Source organism: Natator depressus, chromosome 20, assembly GCF_965152275.1.
Source record: "Natator depressus isolate rNatDep1 chromosome 20, rNatDep2.hap1, whole genome shotgun sequence".
NCBI lineage: Eukaryota > Metazoa > Chordata > Testudines > Cheloniidae > Natator > Natator depressus.
The window spans coordinates 24,732,223-24,756,298 of NC_134253.1; the positions used below are offsets into that span (position 1 = coordinate 24,732,223).

The 24,076-nt window shown below is 58.5% G+C and overlaps 1 protein-coding gene across 2 annotated transcripts; it reads left to right on the forward strand.

Moving 5' to 3' along the window:
* Nucleotides 1–1,470: 1,470 nt before the first annotated feature.
* On the forward strand, nt 1,471–24,066 carry MAN2B1 (mannosidase alpha class 2B member 1). Of its 2 annotated transcripts, none has more exons than XM_074935474.1 (24): nt 1,471–1,574; nt 3,278–3,380; nt 5,020–5,193; nt 7,266–7,459; nt 7,820–7,952; nt 8,788–8,930; nt 9,871–9,987; nt 10,405–10,487; nt 11,010–11,130; nt 11,498–11,576; nt 12,054–12,163; nt 13,490–13,597; nt 13,833–13,949; nt 14,575–14,793; nt 15,421–15,518; nt 15,916–16,033; nt 16,628–16,746; nt 17,370–17,471; nt 18,075–18,162; nt 20,668–20,748; nt 21,076–21,312; nt 22,610–22,759; nt 23,304–23,406; nt 23,726–24,066. In XM_074935474.1, the coding sequence occupies exons 1-24, from the start codon at nt 1,503–1,505 to the stop codon at nt 23,851–23,853; spliced, it is 2,997 nt and encodes a 998-aa protein (XP_074791575.1). In that variant the 5' UTR covers nt 1,471–1,502; the 3' UTR covers nt 23,854–24,066. The 2 variants fall into 2 exon arrangements, with proteins under 2 accessions (XP_074791575.1, XP_074791577.1); XM_074935476.1 differs by having other exon boundaries at nt 16,679–16,746.
* The last annotated feature ends 10 nt before the right edge of the window (nt 24,067–24,076 follow it).

Genomic DNA, 24,076 nt, shown 5'->3' on the forward strand with positions numbered 1-24,076 from the left:
CTGGGTGGGGTCCTCGCCCACTGGGAGGATGGCATAAGGGGGAAGCTTAAGCTGGCTCCTGGCCACGTTGCATCTGCTCTGTGGACAGAGGACTTAAGTCTCAGAGGTTTGTTCTGTTGGCACCTTTTCACCAGCACTAGATCAATACACACTTTCGCTTCAAACCAGCAGGATGCTGCAGGCTGTAGTTGGCCTCCGAGGCCAGCAGCGAAAGGCTGGGGGCTTGAGCCTGGAACGTGGTTATTAGGACGCACTCGCACCGTTTCACAGAGAAGGGCTGAGGCTTCAGATTCAGCAGGCATGTGGACAGAGGGGTGGGGCGGTGTAAACCTCGCCCCAGCCCTCAAGGATCCTGGTGACAGCGTAAAGCACAGCTGGTCCCCGTCCCCACACAAAGGGGCCAGCCTCAGCTCCCTGGGAGATTCACTCCAGGCCATGGTGCCCCCCAATGGCGGAGCCCCACACTGGCTCTCAGGAGGCATCCCCTAGAGCCGGGGTCTGAAAAACATGCGGCCTGTGGATTTATTTCCTGCGGCCCGCCATAGGCGCTGACTCCACCAGCAGCCAAACTCCCCTCACCCTCCGCCCTGTCCCGGAGTGTGCTGCGTCCCCTCTCCTCCACCTATCCCACAGCGCCTCCCGCCGCCAAACAGCTGTTTGGCGATGCTTAGGACTTTCCAGGACGGAGGAGCGGGGACACGGTGCGCTCCGGGGAGGAAGTGAAGAGGCGGGGCTGGTGCGGGGATTTGGGGAAGGGGTTGGAATAGGGGCAGGGAGAGGGCGGAAGAGTTGGGGCAGGGACTTTGGGGAAGGTGGGAAGAGGCGGGGCAGGGGCAGAGCCTCATGGAAGGGGTGGAGTGGGGGTGAGGCTGGGGGCAAAGGGGGGGCTTTAAGGGAAGTAATTCTAAAAGCAAATGTGTGTTTTGTCGTTTGAGTGAGGTGCATTGCTGAGTGTTTACAGTTTTAAAAAAGCGAATTCATTGACTTTTAATAGCCTGCTAGATTACTCTTCATTTTTGCCTATGCTTTTATATGGTCGTGTGAAAAGGTGTCACTGATGTGGCCCTCGGGCCCATGTACTTGTCCTCAGGCGGCCCTTGTGGTGATTCGAGTTTGAGATCCCTGCCCCAGAGACTGGCCCCCGGGGAAGGGGTTGCCCCAGCCCTCCCCACTCCCTGCCCTCCGGCCTGCTGTCAATGGGGGAGTCACTTTTGGGAGGGGGCTAGATGGAGGTGGGTGGGGTGGGATTTTGTGGGAGCAAGGTCATGGCCCCGCCCTCTCCCCATCAGCCAATCAGCGCGTCCCTTATTTGCATTGACGCTTTTGAGGGGCGAATGAAGGCCGTGGCCCCGCCCCGTCTCTGCGGATTGGCTCCTGCGCGGGGGGGGGGGGCGAAGCGAGAAGCGGCATGCCGTGGCCAGGGAGTCAAGTGGAGGCCTGGTCACATGATCGCGGGAGCCGCCCGCCCGCCAGGCGCCGGGGGACGCGGTTGCAGGCGGGCGATGGGGCCGCTCGTGGGGCTGCTCCTGGGCGCGGGGCTGCTGGGGGCGGCCGCGGCCGGCTGTGGCTACGAGGTGAGGGCGGGGAGCAGCAGCAGCAGCGGGGGCCCGTGGCGGGGGTCGGGAGAGGGGCTGGGGAAGTGGGGCAGGCAGTGGGCAGCAGAGGAGAATCGGAGGAGACAGGGAGCCCCGGGGGGGGGAGGGAGAGGGGGAGAGTGGGCTGCTGGGGGGGGCTCTTGGGATGAGCGAGATGGGGTGAAGAAGCCAAAGGGGCTGGGAGAGGGAGAGGCAGCAGGATGGGATGAGAGCGAGGGTCTGGGGGGTGGGAAGTGGGGGCCTGTGGAGGAGCTAATGGAAGTAGGGGGCCTGGGGAGATGAGCTTTTGGAGGAGGCAGAAGGGGAGGCTTTGTGCGGAGGGGATAAATAGGGGGCTTTGACTGAAGGGGAGGCATGGGGGGGCTCTGGGGAAGTGGGCGGTGGTGGGATAGGGGAGATCTCTTGGTGGGGGGAGCAGCGGGTGAAGGAGGGTCGGGGGGAGGGGTTTCTGAGGGGTGGGTGAGCTTTGGCTGGAGAAGGGGGAGGTGACGGAGTGAGAGGAGGGCCCAGCTGCATTGGGGGTTCTGAGACTGTGGGATGAAGGGGGGATGAGGTTCTGTAGTGGGGTGGGGGGTGCTCTTGTGTTGTGGGGGAGCTTGGTGGGGAAGGCAGGACAGTCCAGAGTTTAGAGGACAGTTGCAGTGGCTGGGTCTAATTTCCATCCCCCCTCCGCCGCCCATTCTCGGCCCTGGCGGGGAGCTTGGGGCTCAAAGCAATGCTTCATCCCAAGAGCAGATAACTAACCTTTTCCAGGGTTATCCCCACCCCTCCCGAGTTCAGTAAAACAGGGAGCACTGAACGCATGACCTTAGGCTGAGCCCTAGCAGTGTGTGTGTGGGGGGCGCTCTAGGGGATTATAATACTGTGCAGATTGGTGCCTTTGTCTGTTTCTGCAGCTTGTTCCTCTTCCTTTCCTCCCGCACCATCTCCCTAAACTGTTGCTTCCTCTCAGTGAGATGATGATTACGATAATTAGCCACCTCCCATTGTGAGCTCTGCAAAGTTGAGCACCCTGGCCAGAGTGAAATCTTTCCATTTTATAGCTGGGGAGCCTGCGGTTCAAGGTTGCAGACAGTAGAACCCAGCTCTAACCTGCTCTAACCACAAGACACCACTCTTCCTACCGAGCTGGGGATCAAACCCCAGAGTCCTGACTTCTAGTCTCCCTGCTCTAACCACTGACCTTGCCTCTCTGGGGCTAGAACCCAAGAGTCCTGACTCCCCAGCCAGGTACTCCTGGTCTACACTGAACATTTAGATTGACCTAGCTCTGTTGCTCAGGGCTGTGAAAAATTTAGTGCCATGGGTGCTGGACTTAGGACAACCTAACCCCTGGCGTAGATACAGCTAGAATCCTTCTGTCAACCTAGCTGCTGACTCTCAGAGAAGTGGATTAACTACATCAGTGGAAAAACTCCTTCAGTCTGCTGTTGGCATGTTATTTATTGTTCAGTAACTGTTTGTCCAAAGCCCAGGAGAATCTAGGGCAGGGAGCAGTCCAGCTCTGAGCAGGGGGCTGCCAAGAGGACAATTGCCTCTTTCCACCTCTAGCATTCCACGCTGGCTACACCAAGCAATATCCGTTCAGATAGGTATCTCCTATTGGCCCCGAGAACTCTTACAATGGGGCTGTGGCCTTCCCCTCCAGTTTGCAGCATGTCTGGTTATTTTTCTCCTCGTAGTCCTGCCCGGCCACTAAACCAGATATGCTGAATGTCCACTTGATCCCTCACACGCACAACGATGTGGGCTGGCTGAAAACAGTGGATCAGTATTTTTATGGAGGTAAGTGGCGGAGACTGCATGCAAGGGGCGGGAGGGAGGGTTTCCGTGCACCGGAGCTGCTGCAGTCAGACTCAGTGGGTTAATCCCGGTCTCTTACCTCGGGCTCATCATCAGTACATCTCAAAGCACTTGACAAAGGAGGTCAGTATTGTCACCCCCATTTTATAGGTGGGGAAACTGAGGCACAGAGTGAGGAGACTTGCCGAAGGTCACCCAGTAGGCCAGTGGCAGAGCCAGGATTATAGACTCTGGCTGTCCTGTGTCCCAGAGAACAGACACACCCCGGATCCCCTTTCCCCAAACACACTAAGCCAGCCAGCCCACGTAGCGGGATCAAATCTGAAGGCCAATGTCGCTATCTGATCCCTGTTTCTGCTGGCTTTAGAGCTGGCTATGACCCTGCATGAGTCCAAGCTGAGGGAGGGCTCCTTTCTGCAGCAAGATATGGGTGGGGGAGGAAGCGCTGCTCAGAGATCTTATTCTCATCAGCATATTTACTTCCTCTGCTGCTGATGGAGGTAGAGAGCACCTCCCAACCCTGGCGGGGCTGTAGGGACCTGCCCCAAGCCTGGGTAAGCTCCCACCTTGCCTCCCTGCCAGATGCTTGATAAAGTCTGTGTCACCTGCCAGAATGTTTCATGGCAGTTCACATGCACTCACAGACTAAGCGTCCTAGCTTCACGGGGCACAGTTGGGGGAAAGGACTTGCCTGTGGTCACACAGTGAATCTGAGTGGGGATTAGAACCCAGGAGTCCCGAAATCCCCACCCTGAGCTAACCACTAGACCCTGCTCCCTCTCCAGACCTGCAAATAGAACCCAGGAGTCCTCAATCCCAGTCTCCCCAACCCCTGTGCTCTAACGACAAGGCCCCACTCCTCTCCCAGAAGCAAGGAATCTAACACACCCTCCCCCTCCACCCCCCATCATTACATCATGCTTCCTCAGAGCGTTTTGTATCCGTCCTTGCCAGGCCAAGGAATGTGTTGAACCTTTGTCATTCCCCGCTGTTCTCCCCCGGCCATAATAAGCCCGTGGTTTTACTCAACTTGTAGAGGCCGTGTCTCACGTGGGCGGCTTTTCCATGACATCAGTCAAGGCCAGCACATAGTTAGTGGAAACATTAATACCTTTGGAGCATCTTATCTCTCAGGCCATAGAGAAAGCAGTGCAGGACGGGCGTGACTTAAGCAGAAGCCTAGGTCATAGGGCCTTTCAACCAAGGCCAGGGGGGAGGGGGGACTGGCTGATTTAGTGGGTGGGGAATGGACCATGGGGTGGGGGCTGGCTGGTTGATGGGTGAGACTCCGGGGGTGCTGTGTGTGCAAGCTTATTTCACCCTGATGCTGTCCCTGCTCTGGGGGGGAGATGGATTTTTGAACTGCAGGAGGTGCAGAGCAGTTCTGGGGAGGCTTACCCCTGCTCTGGAGAGACAGAAAGATCTGAGATTCCCAGGGGTGCTGTCCATGGCTGCGGGGGGATCCAGCCCTCTGGAGGGGCGCTGCGGGTGTTGTGGTAAGGTGGGGGATCCGGCCCTCCTGGGGGCGCTGTGGCTGGGTCGGGGGGATCTGGCTTCGCTGCCGTCCCTGCTTTATGGGTCCCTGGACGTCTCCGCTCAGCCCTGTGCCTTCCCTTCGCAGCACGCAATAACATCCAGCACGCCGGCGTGCAGTACATCCTGGACTCCGTCATTCCCCAGCTCCTGGCCGACCCCACCAAGCGCTTTATCTACGTCGAGGTGGCCTTCTTCTACCGCTGGTGGCGGCTGCAGGCGAACCCAATGCAGCAGGCGGTGAGGCAGCTGGTCAGCGAGGGTAAGGGATCCCGCCCAGCTGGGCACTGCTCTTGTGGCAGAAGGTGGAGTGACCTGCACTGCTGGGTCTGGTGATGTCCCCAGCCCGCTCATACAGAGGGATGTCTGCATAGGTGGGGGAGATGGGGAGAGAGAGACACGCTCACAGGGATTCTTTGCCTCAGTTGGGTCTGCGGGTGTGTTTCTCTGACACACGCACCATGCATGTGCCTCTGGGTGTATGTTGTGCAATACTGACTAGTACAGGCCCATGGCCCATGTGTGTGAAAGAGACACGCCCAGATAATATGCCTGGGTCAATCAGTGGGCGTGCGTGGTGTGACGGGTTCGGTCAGAGAGACCTCCCTGGGACTGTCACCTGACGTGCTGAAGTTACCTCTGAGCCCGTTTTCCCTGCCAGTTTGGGACTCCAGAACCCTGCCTTGTTGAGTCAGACACGCTAGCCTTCTGCAACGCAGACCCAGGTCTGGTCCACGCCCCCAAATATGCAGACTTTAACCAAAAACTGCTCACAGGTCCCCTGTCTCCAGCACCCAAACACCCAGTTCCCAATGGGATCCAAACCCCAAGTCAATATGTTTTACTCTGTATAAAGCTTATACAGGGTAAACTCATAAATTGTCCGCCCTTTATAACACTGATAGAGAGAGATGCACAGCCAGGTATTAATCACTTACTCTGGGTATAATAATAAACAAAAGTAATTTTATTAAGTATAAAAAGTAGGATTTAAGTGGTTCCAAGTAATAACAGACAGAACAAAGTAAGTTACCAAGCAAAATAAAACAAAACACACAAGTCTAAGCCTAATACGTTAAGAAACTGATTTCAGGTAAATCTCACCCTCAGTAATGTTCCAATAACCTTCTTTCACAGACTAGACTCCTTCCTAGTCTGGGCCCAGTCCTTTCCCCTGGTACAGACCTTGTTAGTTCCTGCTCAGGTGGTAACTAGGGAATTTTTCATGACTGGCAGTCCCCTTTGTTCTGTTCCACCCCCTTTTATAGCTTTGGCACAAGGCGGGAATCCTTTGTCTCTGTGGGTCCCCACACCTCCTTCTAAATGGAAAAAGCACCAGGTTTAAGATGGGGTTGATCACATGTCACTGTAAGACCTCGTTCTTCCATACATGTACACAGGAAGGCTTGCAGGTAAACAAACCATTTACAACCAGTTGTCCTGGTCAATGGGAGCCATCAAGATTCTAAACCACCATTAATTGGCCCACACTTTGCATAATTACAATAGGACCTCAGAGTTATACTTCAGGTTCCTAGTTTCAGTCACATTCATACAAATAGGATGACCACACTCAGTGGATTATAAGCTTTGTAATGATACCTTACAGGAGACCTTTTGCATACAGCATATTCCAGTTACATCATATTCACACTTATAAACATATTTTTACAAAGCATATGGAGTGCAACGTCACTAGAGGCCGGTGTGTGAAAGCCACATGCCCAGATAATATGCCTGGCTGGGTTGTTGTGTGTCATGCCATGCACACCCACTTATTGACCCAAACTCCCTGTGTGTGTGTGCCAGCGAACGCATCAGATCCCTGCATTGGCCTGTACTGTATACACCTGTGCCTGTCCCAGTGTGTGGGTCTCGCTCTCCCACACCGACCCTTTGCCTGTACTGGTGGGTACCTCACAACACACACGCACAGAGGGAGCAAATGTCTGGGGTGTGTCTCTGTCCCACACATATATGTGGGGCTTCTGCTTGGGTCATCTTGTGTCTCTCGCACAACTTGATTCAGATCTTTATTGGCACGGTGTAAAAAAGCAGATCACAGACACTCCTAGCTATGGCTGCAGGTAGCCTACACGCGTGGGTGTGCGTGTCTGCCTCACACACACAGTGTTTGCTTGTGTGGATCAGCATCTCTCACATGCACACGTGATATTGGCCAGTGTCCTCTTTTGTCCGCGCTGCCCCACACCCTCAGAAAGTCCCTGGCTTCTCTTCTTCCCCCGCACCGCCAGGCAGCTGCAGATCCCAGTGGTGCCCGGCCTCCCTGCTCGCCTGGCGCTGAGGGCGACCCGCCCCCTCTCTTCCCTACAGGGCGGCTGGAATTTATCAATGGCGGCTGGTGCATGAATGACGAGGCGGCCGCCCACTACAACGCCATGATTGACCAGATGACGCTGGGGCTGCGCTTCCTGCAGGAGACCTTCGGGGAGTGCGGCCGGCCCCGCGCCGCCTGGCACATTGACCCCTTCGGCCACTCCCGAGAGCAGGCCTCCCTCTTCGCCCAGGTGAAGTCCCCTGGGGGGGCCTGGAACCGTGCACCCCCCCCCCCAAATGGGCAGGGACTTCAGAGGCCAAGGGGGTAGCCTGCTGGGGACAGTGTTTGTCACTCTCCAACAGCAGGTCTCAAAGTGCTTTGTGCAGGTCAGGAGCATTATCCCCATTTTCCAGGTGGGGAAACCAAGGCACGAAGTAGGGGTGGGACATCCCCAAGGTCACCCAGCAGGTCAGTGGCAGAGCTGGGAATAGAACCCAGGTCTCCTGAGTTCCCGTCTAGCACTCTAGCCACGAGGTCACGCTGCTGCCTCAGCGTTTGCTGGCTCTCGGGCTCTTGGCATTGACCCCTCCTGCCGCCGTCCCCTTTCCAGATGGGCTTTGACGGCTTCTTTTTCGGCCGACTGGATTACCAGGACAAAGCCAACCGGGAGCAGCTGCAGGAGATGGAGCAGATCTGGAGAGCGAGCGCCAGCCTGCAGCCACCCGGGGCCGACCTCTTCACCGGTGAGCTGGAGTGGGAGTGCTGGCAAGTCTGGAACGTCCCAGTTTTGGGGGGTGGGGCACCTGTGCCACGGACAGACGGTGCCATGGACCAATGGGCAGCCAGAGCTGGCAGGTGGGTGGGCTCCAGGTGTGTGTCGGGGTGGGGGTGGACTCATGGTTGAGGGGGAGGCAGTGGCAGAAGCAGAAAGGCTGCCCCCAGGCCGACCCACCTGATGGGACCTGGGGTGTCCAGCTGGGGGCCTGGAATGGAGGGGAGGAGAGGGGCTGGCCTGGGGGTCCCTCCCCCTGGGCTTTTTTGTCCCCCCCCCCCCTTTTTGTACTTCAGAGGTGGCATCCCTAGTCAGGGCTGGGGGGCAGAGCTTGGGTGCCTGGGGAGGTGCCCAGGGAGCACACGCTCCCCTGTCTACCTGGGAATCCCCCATGCCCAGCCAGGTGGTGTGGGGCCCTTTCAGATCAGGGGAGGGGACAGGGACCCTTCCCCACTGCCAGCCTCTGGCCCCATTGGGCTGGGAGCAAGCACCCTTGGGCCGTGTTGCCTGCACTCCTGGCTGGACAGTCAGATCTTTCCCCTCGGGGCCTGGATTTCACCCTTCCCCCAGAGCCCCCTCCCTCCCTGGCATTTGCACCCCTGTAGGCCAGCTCCTTTTGCCCTGCCACTGTGCCCATCAGTTGGTGGGCCCCACCCCCAACCTGGGACAGCCTCACAAGGCAGAGCTGTGGGCCCTGGCTCTGTGCTGGCCCCCGACACCCACATCGTCCCTCATATCGCTGGCTGGATCCCACCCAGGTGCCTATGCCCCCGGTGATCTTGTTCCCCCCACCCCCTTCCACCCAGGTGTCCTTCCCAACGGCTACAACCCGCCCATGTCCCTCTGCTGGGACCAGTTCTGCTCCGACAGCCCCATCGTGGATGATGTGAGCGATGAGAACAATGTGGACAGCCTGGTGGCGTATTTCCTGGGAACCGCGGCTGCCCAGGTGAGAGCTGGGAGGGGACCCTCTGCAGCCAGCTGGCCTTTGTCTAGGGGTTAGAGCAAAGGGCCTGGGAGCCAGGACTCCTGGGTTTTGTTTCTGGCTCTGGGAAGGGAATGGGGTATAGTGGCTCGAGCAGGGGGCTGGAAGTCAGGATTCCTGGGTTTGATTCCTGCGTTTGATTCCTGCCTCCGCCGTCGGGGGACGCTCAGCTGTTCGTGGCCGACTCTTGTGATTGGCTGGCGCTTAGAGGCTGCCTGGAGATTGGGTGAGGAATTGCTGGTCCATGGGGGAAAGTGTCATTTTATAACCAGAGAGGGGCTGTAGTAAAGCCCCTTTCGGGGGATGTGAATTTCTTGGGTCCATTGTTAGCTTCACCATTGCGTGGCCGGACGCCGGTGTAATAATTTCTGTCCCTGGTGTAATAATTTCGTGTAGAGCATGGACTGCGGTGCCTGTCCTCTTAAGTAACAGACCAGCCCCAGAAAGGAGCGTAAGGATCGCATCTTGTGATGGGATTGCCTCAGGGACAGCTCCAGCCCCTGTGACATGCCGCTGGTCTCTGGTCAGCTGCAATACGCAGCTGAATGTTTTGGACCGGTCTCCATTTTCCTCCTCCGCCCCAAGATCGCACTGGGGGAGCCTCCCTGGGGGACTCTCCAGGTGGTCTCTGTCATTAGCTCCGGTGACCGGTGTGTCGGCCCAGTGCCCCGGGACCCCTGCCCCGCAGGGTCAGAAACGTGTCAAAATGACTTTTCCGCCAGCTGCCCGTTTCGCAAAGCCAGAATTTCCTGCAGAAAAACACTTCCGTTTTGCCGAAACAATGTTGCTCTTCCCTGCGCCGGCTGCCTGCCCGGCTCTCGCCACGGGGAGGCCTTAGCTCGGGATCTGGGTACCGAGGGGGGGGCTCTGAGCGGGGAGCTTGAAGCGTCTCCTTCTGTCGCAGGCCAAGCACTACCGCACCAACCACATCGTCATGACAATGGGCTCGGATTTCCAGTACGAGAACGCCAACCTGTGGTACAAGAGCATGGACAAGCTCATCAAACACGTCAACGCGCAGGTAACGGGGGGGGAGGAGGGGGGCAGGAGCCCCTTGGGGGGCAGGGCTTCCCAGTCCGGTGGGGACCCGCCTGGGATGCATACTGGGCCGGGAGAGGCTCCCCGCTCCAGACGCAGAGGGTTGGGCTCCCGCTTTCTGACCCACAGGCCAGGCCCCTGGGGGCAGCCGCGTGGCACAGGCAGGAGGCCTGTTGCACTCGGCAGGGCCCTGCTGTGATGTGGCAACGGCTGGGCTCGAACCCGGGTCCTCAGGCTCTGGGAGCGGCAGGCCGTGCTGCCTGAGCTATGGAACGAGGCCTGGTAGCTGGAGGCTGCAGCAGACTCCTTACCCTGACTGGCCACTAGGGGACGACAGAGCCCAGCCCCCACCTGGCCCGATTGCCCCACCGCTTCCTCCACCCCCTTGTGTCTCTTCCAGCAACTCAACGGGAGCCAGGTTCACGTGCTCTACTCCACCCCCACCTGCTACCTGTGGGAACTCTTCAAAGCCAACCTGTCGTGGTGAGCGCCGGGGCCGGAGGGTGGTGTGGGGCTGGCAGGAACCCACCCACGCCCCCCATGCTAGGGTGGAGAGGATGGTCTTGCCAACCCCTGGTGCGTCTCCTTTGGAGGGGTAATGATGGAGCAGCCCTGGGGACCAACTGGATGGGCAGAGCGCCCCCTACTGAGCCTGTACCCTGCTCTCTGCCGCACAGCGCCCCCTAGTGCCACATTGGGGTCAGCCCTGACTGCAAGGGCAGAGTGCTCCCTGCTGCACAGCGCCCCCTAGCGCCGCACTGGAGTATATAAATGAGCACATCTCTCTTTAGTTTCTTCCATGCCATTATAAGCCTCCTCTCTGTTCCTCGGGCCCTGGGAGTGGCTGGTGCTGGGTTCAGGGGCTGAGCTGTGGCACTGGCTGGCTGGCTACCCCCCTCTGGCCAGGCGGTGTGCAGGTGGGGTGGATTGAGGAGGGGGAAGGGAGAAGGTCCGGGTCTCCTGGACCCATGAGTTGCAGAGGAGACCCTCTTTGGTGTCGCACAGGTCCCTCAAATACGACGATTTCTTCCCTTACGCTGACGGGCCACACCAGTTCTGGACAGGCTACTTCACCAGCCGGCCGGCCTTCAAACGCTACGAGCGACTGAGCAATAACTTCCTGCAGGTGGGCGTCCCCAGCTGGGGGCAGGGAGTCCAGGATCCCGCCCACGTCCCTTCTCCCTGTGACCTGCTGCCTGTCAGTCTTCCCAGCACCCTGCCCTGAGCGGGACAGCGAGGAGGTCTGAGCTAGGGAGCCGGACTCCAGAGTTCTGTCCCCCAGCTCTGAGAGGGGAGTGGGGTCTAGTGGTTAGAGCAGAGGGGCTGGGATCCAGGGTTCAATCCGTGGCTCTGTGTGACTTTGGGCAGGTCCCACCCCCTCTCTATGCCTCAGTTTCCCCCTCTATGAAATGGGAGTGGCGAGTCCCTCCTGGAGAGTTACCGGATGCTGATAAACGTTTTCTCATCACTGCTCCCCCTCCCTCCCCTTGCAGGTTTGCAACCAGCTGGAAGCCTTGGCCGGTCCGGTGGCGAGGACAGGCCCCTACGGGGAAGGAGACAGTGTCGTGCTCCGTACGTGAGCCGCTGCGCCGTGAATCACCCCGTTATCGCGATTCCCCCCCCCAAACTTATCCTGCCCCCTGCAGCCACTAGGGGGAGACGGAACAAAGGAACAGCTCCTGTCGCAGCCAGCAGAGGGCAGTGCTGCCTCCTCCATACACAGATGTCCAGCAACGTGAACCAGTGCTGCAGGGATGGGAGTCGGGACTCCTGGCTCTGGCAGGGGAGTGGGGTCTAGTGGTTAGAGCAGGGGACAGCGTCAGGACTCCTGGATTCTGCTCCTGTGTGTGTGGCCTTGGGCAGGTTGCCAAGTTGATGCTGGAGCTTGGGGGCCGGAGGGAGGGTGCAGGCCCAGCCCTCTATTGGAGAGGTTGGATTTGGGGGGCTGTCTGGCCCCACAATCCCCCTTTCCCTGCCCCCTGCATCGTCCCACCCCGTGGGTTTGGCGCAGCTCCTTGTTCCGCCCCTGACGCCCCGGCTCCTCCACAGGCCGGGCCATGGCGGTGGCCCAGCATCACGACGCTGTCAGCGGGACGGAGAAGCAGCACGTGGCTAATGACTACGCCAAGCGCCTGGCTGCCGGCTGGGATGCTTGCCAGGTACGTGCCCTGGCTCCTTGGCACCCTGTTCCCCTCCAGAGATCCCGGAACCTGACTCTGCCTCCTCTAGTCGCCCTGCAGCGAGCATCCGTGGCAGGATGGCCCAAGGAAAAGGCAGCCTAGGGGGGTGTCAGTGTAGCCAAGGACCTGCTATGGCCCCACCCCAGAGGTGGCTGCATCTCAGCGCTGGGCAAGGGGATTTCTTCAGTTAAAGGGGACCCCCCTAATAACTCCCTACTCCTCTCCTCAGCAAAGTGTGGCCCTGGTGATGCCTTGCTGTGGAGACCTGGCAATATCTGTCTCGTGGCCTAAACATGCTCTTTAGTGCATCCTCTGCTAACCTCTCTAGTCCCCAGCAGGGCTCGAGCACTGGGGTCCATGCTGGGCCCAAGGGGAGAGCTCCCCCCTCTATCAAGCCCCTCGCAGCACAGCACAGCGCCCCCTAGTTGTATGCTGGGGAATTGGGGCCACCACTGACCATGAGAGGAGAGTGCCCCACCCTGTTCCCTGCAGCACAGTGCCCCCTAGTGCCACCCTCTGGCATTGGGGTCCATACTGGCGGTGGGGCCTCCCACTCCGTGCAGCACAGCGCCCCCTCCGCCCCCACAGGGAATCGGGGGCCAGCACTGACTGTGAGAGGAGCAGTCCCCACCCTGTTCCCTGCAGCACCCCCTAGTGCAGGGGTTCTCGCAACAAATTTTTGTGTGGCCTCAGAGTGTGGCCACCAACTCTTGCTGGTGGCCGCACTGACACTTTTCCCTAAAATTATTTATTTTTTCCTCAAGTTAATAAAGTAACACGCGCATGTAGACATCCCAATCATTGTCATTTGTTTAGGTAAGGTTTTTGAGGGGGGTTGGCACCCCCCCCCCCCGCACCGCATCCCTCTTCACCCCTCCACCCCCAGCCAACGCTGGCTTGTTGCATCTCTCCTCAGTCCCCTACCCGCCGCTCGCCTCCTCACTCCCCTGCCAGACACCCCCCTGTCCACCGCGAGAACCCCCACTCGCTGCTGGCTCACCGCTCGCCGCCCCCCTCCACCAGCTCACCTTGCTCCTTCAGCAACGTGTCCCTCCCCTGCGTCTCCAGAGAGGCGGTGCAGGGCACAGGGAGGAAGGCGAGGGGCTGATGGTCCGTTCCCCCACATCGCTGCCCAGGAAGCTGCTGGGGTCAGCACTGACAGTGAGGGGAGAGCGCCCCCTTCCTGCTCCCTGCAGCACAGCGCCCCCCTTAGAGTCAAACTCACAGCTGGAGCGTGGGGGGGCGGGGGGGAGAGGGGTGGATCTCTCGTCTTTCACCTGATGGGAGGCATCTCTCCTCTTGCAGGTCCTGGTCAGTAACGCTCTGGCCAGCATCAGCGGCAACAAGGAGAACTTCATCTATTGCAACTACCTCAATATCAGCGTGTGCCCGCTGACCGAATCCGCCGGCACCGTAAGGACCTTGTTGTTGTTTAGACCGCGGGAGGGGAGCCCGGCCTAGAACCCAGCTCCACCAGCCCCGAGAAGGCAGGTCGCTGCTTGAGCTGGAGGAGACTCGCCCTTACCGTGTCGATTGTAGGATGGCTTTTATCCTCTCCGGGCTCAGCCAGTGAATAGCGCCCGCGCCCTCTGGCTGGCGGTGGGGAGGATGGGGTGAGCTTCCCGCTAACCTGGGTCTGTCTGTCCAGTTCATGGTGATCCTCTACAACCCGCTGGGACGGCGTGTGAGCTGGAACGTCCGGCTGCCCGTGAAAGGAGCCTCGTATTCGGTGACTGATCCCAACGGCCAGATGGTGCCGAATGAGGTAGGGACAGAGCGTCTTCCTTCTTGGCTCTTTCTCTCCTCCCTGCGGCTGCCTGCTTGACCTGTTTCCCGTGTCGTGGGCCTGTAGGGGATTCAGCTGTTAGCTGGGGTTGGGCTCGGGCATCTTCTAGCAAAAGAAGGGTCTCTTAGCGGGAGCTGCAATGCTGCTCGTGTAGGCTCTGCCTGCTGCCACCACTAGAGGGCGGTATGATTGCTTGCGCTCGAGCAGGTCTGAGTGCATCCTCTAGGGGGCGATGGTGTCCACAGATACTTGCGGCATTGGGGTCAGTGCCCCCCACCGAGCTCCTGCTGCACAGCGCCCCCTAGTGCCACACTGGGGCCAGCGCTGGCCCCAAGGGGGGAGTGGCCCCTCCTGAGCTCCCACAGCGCCCCCTAGCATCGCTCTGTGGCTTGGGGCCAGCACTGACTGTGAGGGGGGAGTGCTGAGGAGCTGACAGACAGCCCCCTCCCTGGATTTTCCTTGGTCTCCCATCCACGTTCTAACCAAGCCTGACTCTGCTTAACCTGAGAGCTCCCTGCATCAGCCCCATGGCGTCCCCATGTGGCACAGTCTCTGTTCGGACCCTCCCCATGGGGCCTCAGACGGTTTTTCTCTCTGTTTCCAGGTTGTCCCCGTCTCAAACTTCACCCGGGCGGTGAGGCGAGGCCGGGGAGACGCCACCCACGAGTTGATCTTCCCAGCCTTGGCCCCTCCCCTGGGCTACAGCACCTACACCATCTCGAAAACGGCCAACAGGGACCTGCGCTCCAGGCTAGCCAAGCGGATCCAGGAGCAGGCCCAGCCCCGGGTGGACACCTGGTCCCCCAGGGAGATCCAGAATGAGGTACTGTCCTGAGCAAGGGTGCAGCCTGGTCAGTTTCACTTTGTTTGTCGGGTCAGTTTCCCTTCCTAAGGCAAGGGAGTGGCCAGCTCTTTTGGGGCAGGGACTGTCTCTGTTCTTCTCTGTCCACCTCCAGCTGGTACATGACTAGGGCTCCGAAGCGCTACCGTAATACACCTAATAAATAACGTACAGCGCCTAGCGCAATACGGCCCAGGCCCATGACTGGGGCTCGGAGGCACTAACGTAATATACCTAATAAATATTGTGCAATAGGCTTCTCGGGAGGGGGAAGAACTGTTGAAGCTAAAGGATAATGTTGGCACATGAACAAAGTGAGATAAACGGTCCAGGAATCAGTGTAGGCTGGCAATGAGAAGCGGGTTTCTAGGCAGCCATGTCTGGAATGGCCTCCAATGGGAGCAGTGGGAGGTAAACAACCTAACGAGCTTTAAGATGGCACTAGATTAGTATCTGACCGGGTGGGGACTGGACTGTGTGACCCAGGGCGTCCCTTCCGGGCGACCCCCAGGTGGAGGGGAGGGTAATCGGAGGTGGAGGAATGAGGGCCCTGCAGTGGGTTGTCCCCCGGCTCATGGTCTATTGATGATCTCGCTTTCTTCCCCACAGCACCTCCGGGTTGTGTTCGACCCGGACACTGGGCTCCTGATGGAGATTCAGAACCTGGACAAAAGCATCTCGCTGCCTGTGTCTCAGAGCTTTTTCTGGTCAGTGAGCTGGGGGGAGTCGGGACGCCTGGGTTCTATCCCCACCGCTGGGGGGGAGTGGTCTCTAGTGGGTAGAGCAGTGGGAGCTGGGGATCAGGACTCCTGGGTTCTATTCCCAGCTCTGTCATTGACTCACATTTGAGCACGAGTGAATACCTTCCTCCCCATCCCTCTGTGCCTCAGTTTTTTGTTTTTGTTTTTTTTTTCCCCAGCTGTAAACCAGGGTAATAGCCAGGAGAGAGAGTTTGATCCCTTGGCCAGTGCTGGAGCTGTGTGTGGGTGGGTAGGGCGGGGTGTCTCTCCCTGGCATTGGAGCTCATGATGCTCTGGGCAGCTGATTGGACCTTCCTCAGGGGCTGCTGTCTCACCACCCTCCCCCCTCTTGCCCCTGGCCAAGGTACAACGCCAGCATTGGCGATGACGACAGCGCCCAGGCCTCCGGGGCATATATCTTCCGGCCCAACCACTCCGAGCCCCTCCCTGTGGCTAGGCGAGCCCGCACGTACTTGGTGAAGGTAGGTGGCGGGGGCATCCCCGGTGTGGGAACCTCCAGGGGGCTGGGCGTGGGAGCCGAAGTCTCTTGTCTCTGATTCCCTTATGCCGCTAGCTCTGAGCTAGCTGGAAGGGGAGTGGAATCTAGTGGTTAGAGCAGGGGGACGGCTGGGAGCCAGGAGGCTTGGGTTTTATTCCCAAGTCTGGCTGGGGGACTGGAGTCCACTGGGTTAGAGCAGAGTTGCTAGCTCTTGGGTAAGACTTAAAATTAAGGTCCCACCTGCTAATGACCATTGAAGATCCCCTTGCATGTTCCTTAACCTTACCGCAATGTCTCAATCAAAGCTAACCCCCTTCAGGATCCTGCAATCACACCTCATTGCACTTCCAGCTGAATACAGGATCCTTTCCTTACTCTCCTCCAACGCTGTGCTGAGTTTCTGTGGGCTGCTAACAGCCTGCCCCAGAAGCAGCTGCATTTCCGCATCTGATGAGGGATCCTGCTCTAAATTGTGCCCACCCCCCCATGCCCTAACCCAGAAGTGGCTGAAAGGCAGTGCTGGGTGAGGGGATCCCACACACACGTGTGTGTGTGTGTCTCTCTCTCTCTGGTCCAGAACAAGCTGGTGCAGGAGGTTTACCAGAACTTCTCTTCGTGGTGCTCGCAGGTGGTGCGGCTCTATGCCGGGCAGGCCTATGTGGAGCTGGAGTGGACAGTGGGGCCCATCCCTGTAGAGTGAGTGTGAGAGCTGGGCGGGAAATGGAAGGGTTTTGCTACAGGAAACTGCCTGAAAATCAAAGTAATTTCAACTTGGAGGGCCTGCTGCCGTGCTCCATGGGAGTTGTGGTTTTTGGTGCCTCATGCTCCCATCTTCCTCTCTGGGCTGGGCTCCCTGGGTGGACTACATCTCCCATGGTGCACCACAGCCTCCCCTCTTGGGGTGGGGGCTGGTGCAATGCGCCATGGGAGTTGTAGTTCAAATGCCTCGCGTTTCCATCCTCTCTGGTTTGGGCTCCCTGGTTGGACTACATTTCCTATGATGCACCACAGCCTCCCCTCTTGGGGGCAGGAGGTGGTGCATTATGGGAGTCCCTGGCGCCGCATGGGAGATGTAGTCTGACCAGGGAGCCAGGTTTATAAAGTCGGAGGCGCTGCAGCAGCGTTGCCAAATGCAAGTATTTGGGAGTTTTGACGGCACATCAATTTGTCCACCCCATGATGCTTTTCATGGGGAGCACCCCCGCCATCGACACAGCTGAGATGGAAAATGTCGGAATAGCTCCAGAAAGTGTCGGGGGTGGGGGGAATCCGTGTGCTGCCAGACCCCATGTCTGACCCTGCTGCCCCCTCTGCCGCAGCGACGGGCTGGGTAAGGAGATCATCAGCCATTTCGAGACGTCCCTGCAGACGGACGGACGCTTCTACACGGACTCCAACGGGCGGGAGATTCTGGAGCGGAGGTAAAGGGGGGTGGGGAGACATTGGGAGTGGGGTGATCCTTCCTGGGCAGGGGAGGGGATGATTCCAGGGTGGAGTCAGGACTCCTGGGTTCTCCCTGCAGCTCTGGGAGGGGAGTGGGGTCTAATGGTTAGAGCGGGGGGGGGGGCAGGGCTGGGAGTCAGGACTCCTGGGTTCCATTCTCGTGTCTTCCATTGAATTATTGAGTCCCTTCTCCCCTTAGTAAAAAGGGGCTGTGTCTTAATGAACGTCCAGGCCTTAATTATTGTTTGAGGTTCCTGAATGGAGGGCCCTGCATGAGCTACTCCAATGAGCCCTGGCCAACACCCCCCCATGGTTAGCCAGCAGCCTCCCCCTGGGGGGTGTCAGATGTGGACTGTGGCAGCATGTGGGGTACCCCAGGGCTAGGTATAGGGGGAGCTTCCCTCTGCTGCTATGGAACAGTCCATTCCCCAGCCAGGGCCAGGCTGGGAGCCTTGTTGCTTGGGATCTGCCCAGAGCCCCGGACTGCACAGCCCAAACTGGCCCCACCCCCCACCCCGGATTAGGGGCAGTGGGGGAGATGGCCGACACGGGGCTTAATGGGGCTCTGGTGCTCATGGCAGGCGGGATTATCGGGCCACGTGGAACCTGAGCCAGACGGAGGCGGTGGCTGGGAACTACTATCCCGTCAACAGTCGCATCTATATCAAGGTACCAGGGCCACTGGGGGCCCCTGTTGGCATCTTGCTGGGTCCCCTCCCCATCACTGTAGAGTGTGTGTGTGTGTGAGGGGGGGATTCCTCTCCTTGGAGATACAGGGGTGGTCCAGGGGGTAGTGACTGGCCTGGGCCTTCAGTTCTTGGCTCTGCTGTGGGAGCTTGTGACAGCGTGTCCCCGTGCCTCAGTTTCCCCATCAATAAAGCACTGTCCTGTCTGCACAGGGACAGGGTGAGGGAGTAAATGCCCTAAAGATGGCGAGGGCTTGATTCCTACAGTGGTGGGTGCCAGATATGGTAAAGATCCTTGGGGGGGGAAGCGTTGCAGAAACCAGTGCTGGCCAGCAGGTGGTGCTGCTGGTCACTCATTCCCATGCTCCCAGATCTGCTCTGGCCCATGCAGTGGCTCGAGCAAAGGCAGAGACGGGTGTGACAGGTTGCCATCCCCGAGGTACAGTTTGGGAACCGCTGTGCCCCTGTAGGACACACAGCTAGGTTGGCCCTGCCCACACTGCTGTGCTGGAGATACAGCCAGCCTCACCAGGCCCTGTTATCATCCTACTTGACAGCAGGTGCTGCCACACACCCAAACTGAGCTACCTGATACTCCTGAGGGCATTCTGTGCCAAAAAATTAACAATTCTGCGCACAATATTTTAAAATTCTGCAAATTTTATTTGTCAAATAAATGTGGAGGCTCCAGCCTGGCACTGGTGTGCACAGGCCCCTGGCTGCAGAGAGGTGGGAGATCACTGTGCAGCTCCCCCTGGGACACACTCAGCAATGAGGCTGCACCCAACCCTGACACAGTGCAAGGACCCAGCCTGCCTGAGAAACACCCCAGGGCCCTGCCCCTCCATGCCAGGTGTGGGCAGGAAGGCAGGATCCAAGTGTGGAAGGATCCAGGTGTGGGGGGATCTGGATGCACAGGGGCTTGTTGGGAGGGGGGGTTCTGGGTGCAACAGTAGTGGGAATCTGCTGGGAGGTCCATGTGAAAGTGGTTGGGGCTTGGGAGGTGTCAGGGGGATAGAGCTTGGCAGGGGGTCTGGGTGTGAGGGTCTCAGCGGTGGGATCCAGATGCTGGGGGAGTGAGTTTCAGTGGGGCGGGGATCCGGGGGCAGTTGGCTCATCAGGGTGGTGCAGGACATTTCACTCAAAGGCACACTGGGTTAGATAAAGCAAAAAAGTTTATTAATGACAAGATCTGTTTGCTATCACTTAATGTATTGCCTAGTAAATAAACAAAACCGCAAACGAAGCCTAAAATGACAGATTGGATATGAATTAACAATCTCTCAGCGTGGCTGTTGATACAAGCAGTACACCGTGTTTCCATTCGCAGGCTAGAAATCCCTTTAGCCTGGGCCCAGCACTTCCCCCAGTTCAGTCTTTGGTCCTCATGTGTTTCCAGGAGTTCTCTTAGGTGGGGAGTGAGGCCCCTAGATGCTGTCACACCCCACCTTATATAGCTTAAACATATGGTAGGAACCCTTTGTTCCAACAACAGTTCCCACCCACTTTGTGGAAAAATACAGGTACCCAACATGGAGTCCAGTATCCTGTGGTCTGGTCTCATGCCCTTGCTGGGTCATAGCAGCCGTTACTTACAGGCTGGTTGAAACGTTTACAGGAAGGCTAAGCCTTTTCATAGTCCAGCAGCTCTGTCTAGTTCTTCCCTGTTGTACCTGAAAGGCTGGTTGTGGGTGTTACTCGGGTTTTGTCTACACTGGACTTCTGTCCGCAAAACTTTTGTCGTTCAAGGGTGTGAACCCTACCCCTGAACACCAGAAGTTTTGCCGAGGAAAAGCACCAGCATGAACAGCTTTGTCAGCAGGAGCGCTCTCCTGCCCACAAAGCTACCGCCGCTTGTTGGGGGTGGAAGATTTTTGTCGGCAAGAGAGCTCTCTCCTGCCACCAAACAGCAGTGCCACTGTGTGCCTTTTAGCAGCATAGCTGGGTCGCTCAAAGGTGCTTAGTGTAGACGTAGCCTCAAATGAAACATCTGAAATACACACAGCCAATATTTATAACTTCAGATACAAAAATGATCCATGCATACAAATAGGATAACCATTCAGCAAATCGTCCCTTTTCCACTGACACCTCCCATGACCCATCTTGTGCAAAATGCATCATAATTCTACCATAACCATGTATTGAAATATCACTATGAGGAATATGGAGCGTAGTGTCACAAGAGCAGGAGCTGCCACTGCAGAGATACACGAGGGAGGCTGTTCCAGAAAGAAGAAATGCAGCCCCCCCCGCCAAGTGCTCCCCCTACAGCCACGGGGATGGGGAATGCAGCGCAGGAAGGGGTCAGGAAGCTGCAGGCAGACACAAGAGGATGGAAGAGCAGCAGAGCTGCTGGGGGGGGGGCAGGTAGGAATGCTCCCATTGCCACCTGCTAGAGGGAGCAGAGGATGCTGGTGAGTGACTCTCCCTGGCAGGGCGTCACACCTCCCACCCCCGTTAGCTCTGGGCTTGCTCTTCTCTCTAGAACAAGAAGTTCCAGCTGACGGTGCTGACGGATCGCTCGCAGGGGGGCAGCAGTGTGGCCGATGGCTCCATGGAGCTCATGGTGAGAGATTGGGGAAGGGGGAGAGAAGAATCTTGCCCCTCTTCCCCGCCCCCCACCCCTGCAGAGGTGGATGGGGAGGAGAAAGGGTGGACTCCACTCCCCCCGCAACACCCCTGCCCCCCATTCTGAGCCTGTGTGTATCCTCCCCTTCCTGCAGAAGCAGAGCTGTGCCAACAGGTGGCACCCTTAGCTCCGCAATCCCATGCGCCCCAGATGTGCAGCGTGCAGAGCCCAGGGCTGGCTAGCAGGTGGCGCTCCCAGCCCCCACCCCCCCCTGCAGCAGAACAGCGAGGGCACCGGGCTCTGACATTCCCTCCCTGCGGCTAGGTGCACCGGCGGCTGCTCTACGATGACAACCGCGGGGTGGGGGAGCCCCTGCTGGAGCCTGGGGTCTACCATGACGGCCTGGTGGTGCGGGGCCAGCACCTCGTCTTCCTGGACACAGTGGAGTCTTCGGCTGATCAGCACCGGCTGCAGGCCCAGCAGGAGTTCATGGCCCCCCAGCTGGTCCTGGCACCTGGGGGGGGCCCTTCCTTCCACCGGGGGCAGCGCAGCCTCAAGCAGGTGCCTGGGCAGGGCTCTGTGCTTTAGGGAGAGGAACTGTGAGCTGCTGGGTTGCTGGTTTGAATCCTGTCAGGGGCTGCTTGTTCCCAACTGCTTCACCCACTTGTGAAATGAGTTGTGGGGGTCTCAGCCCTGCTCTCCATTGACACAGTCTCAGCTCCCAACTCACTTCCAGCCAGAGCCTCTCCCCTTTCTCCCAGTCCTACAGCTCCTGCCCCCACCCCAACACAGCCCAGTGCCACTGACCAGCGGGGCTATGGTGAACTATAGGTTAAGCCCATCATGGCCAAGCACCCCGCCCCCCATGGAGCAGGTGCCTCCTTTCTGCTCATTAGGTTAAATTCAGGCAGGAAAATTGCTAGGGCCAAAATCCCTTTGTGGGAAGCTTTGCTGTGGGGAAGGATGGGGGGGGGGCGGGACAACTCCAGTTTTTCCCCTGGGAAAATTTCAGAGGGGGGAGAGGTATTTGCCCTCCTCCTCACCAGGACTTAGGGTTAAGTCAGCGATGTTTAAATATAACTGGATTCTAAACTCCTCTCTTCCCATCTCCTCCCTTTGCTAAGTTGGCAATAGCCATCCCCGGCTAAACTCCTCGCTGGGTGAAAACAAATCTTGTCAATCTCCCCTCCTGCCAGCTGTACACAAGGGACCTGTTTTCAATCTGTGCTGCCTGGAAGGGACTGTGCAGTGTTGTCTAGTGGGTAGCACACAGTGACCGGGGGCAAGTCCCTTCCCCCCATGCCTCACTTTCCCTATCTGTAAAATGGGGCTAATAAGCCTGACCTGCATAAAGTGCTTTGAGATCTGCTGACAAAAAGGACTAGAGCTGATGGCCCTGTGCTCCCTGCTTGTGGGGGACGACTCCTCCCAAGAATGGGGTTACACACACCACACATGCCCCCCATGAACCCTACGCTGGGGTGACTCACTTGTGAGGGCAGCTGGGATCATCACCACCTGTTCTGTCGAAGCTGATCTTCCACAGAAAATTGAGGGATCAAGTAAACTGAAGGGTTGTGACAAGCCAGCTGCTCTCTGCTGAAAGCAGGGCTCCGCCTGTCCCCCCAACCCATCATAGGTAGGGGGACGCTGCTGTACGCTGGGAGCTGCAGGCCAGCCCCTCGAGGAGAAGGGGAGTGCGTTGTATCCACACTGCGCTGCCCTGCAGCCCCGGACAGAGCCTGGGGAACTGAAATAGTTCAAAGGCAGGTGGTGACTTTTTTTTAAGTTTGCTGAAACTGTCCCTTTAGGGGTGCTGTTCTGGCAGCCTGACACCCTCTCTCCCCTTCGCCCCCAGTTCTCTGCTCTGAAGCAAGAGCTTCCCCCATCCGTCCATCTCCTGACACTGGCCCAGTGGGACCCCAGCTCCGTCCTCATCCGCCTGGAGCACCAGTTCGAGAGAGGGGAGAGTGCAAACTGCTCCCAGCCCATCACTGTCGACCTGCTGGTAGGTACCTGGGACTTGCTGAGCCGCTGGCCTAGAGGCTTTTTCATCTAAAGCATTTGACAGTCGCAGGCTCCCTTGCCTAGGGCTGAGATGCAGCCACCTCTGTGATGGATCTTAGCATCACACAAAGGATCCTTGTATAAAACAGCTGCCAAGTCCCACACCAGAGATGGCTGCACATCCACATGGGGAGAGGGATCCTTAGACACAAGGTGCAGCGGGTATAGGGTATGACAGCTGTTTTATGGAGGGGTCGCTAACCCCTGGCCCCCAGAGGTGGGTGCTGCTGTCTCCTCAGGGCTTCCATTCCTGGCACTGAAATGCAGCCAGCTCTGGGGTGGAGCATGAATGAGCAGCCCCACACAGAGGCTGAGGACAGGCAGCACAGAATCCGGTTTTCACACCAGCCTGCGGGAGTCCCCTTTGTCGGGGTGGGTGGGGTGCGGAGCTGCTGCTGCTGTCTACTCACCTGCAGGTCTGGGGGTGGCCAGAAGGAGGCGGGGTTCACCTGAGGAAGTTGCTGACCATGTCTCTCCCCACCCAGCACCTGTTCTCCTCCTTCACCATCACCTCCCTGCAGGAGATGAACCTGGTGGCCAACCAGAAGCGAGATGCCATGAACCGGCTCAGCTGGAGGCCAGCCACAGGTAGGTCACCACCCCCGCACTAAAGCACGGATCAGAGGCCAGCAGCCCTGATGCTGTGCCCCCCCGTTCTGCCCAGCGCAGCCAGTGCCTGCCTCCTTACCTAGGGGATGGTGGGCAGCTGGCACATTGGGCCCTTGGGGGATGGGGGAGGCCCTGTCTTGCATGTGGCCAGAGCCCCTCAGCTGTACTCATGGCATGGGGGGCTCACAGACACATGGGAGGGTTGTGTCCACCTGCCGGTGGAGAAGCTGGCAGCATCTAGGCCCAGGGCACCCCAGCTGCTGCCCTGGGGCAGTTAACCCCTGGCTTCCTCTCCCAGGTGCAGCCAGGCGCCAGGCCTACCCTCCGCTTAACCCGCTGGGAGTCACACTGCAGCCCATGGAGATTCGCACCTTCCTGGCCACCATCCAGTACACGGGCCCCAGTGGGGGCCAGGCTGAGCTGTAGGGGGAAGACAGCCCCCCACCTCCGTCCCAGGATCAAGCCATCCAGGTGGAGTCCTACTACTCAGCCAGGTGGGGCCCTGCCCACCTGAGAACTTGACTGGTGGGAATGAGGGGGGCACATCCTGGCTGCTGCAAGAGCTAAACTTGCACCTGTCAGGCCCTGCTTTAAGGCAGTGCCAGCTTTGGGGGAGAAGGGAGGGGCAGAGTCCAGCCCTCCCCTCTCC

What these genes read in the sequence shown, in the direction of transcription:
- MAN2B1 (XM_074935474.1), top strand. Translation starts at nt 1,503, where the DNA reads ATGGGGCCGCTCGTGGGGCTGCTCCTGGGCGCGGGGCTGCTGGGGGCG. An exon ending in ACAGTCGCATCTATATCAAG is followed by an intron (nt 18,163 to 20,667) that starts GTACCAGGGCCA and finishes TCTTCTCTCTAG; the next exon opens with AACAAGAAGTTCCAGCTGAC. An exon ending in ATGGCTCCATGGAGCTCATG is followed by an intron (nt 20,749 to 21,075) that starts GTGAGAGATTGG and finishes CCCTGCGGCTAG; the next exon opens with GTGCACCGGCGGCTGCTCTA.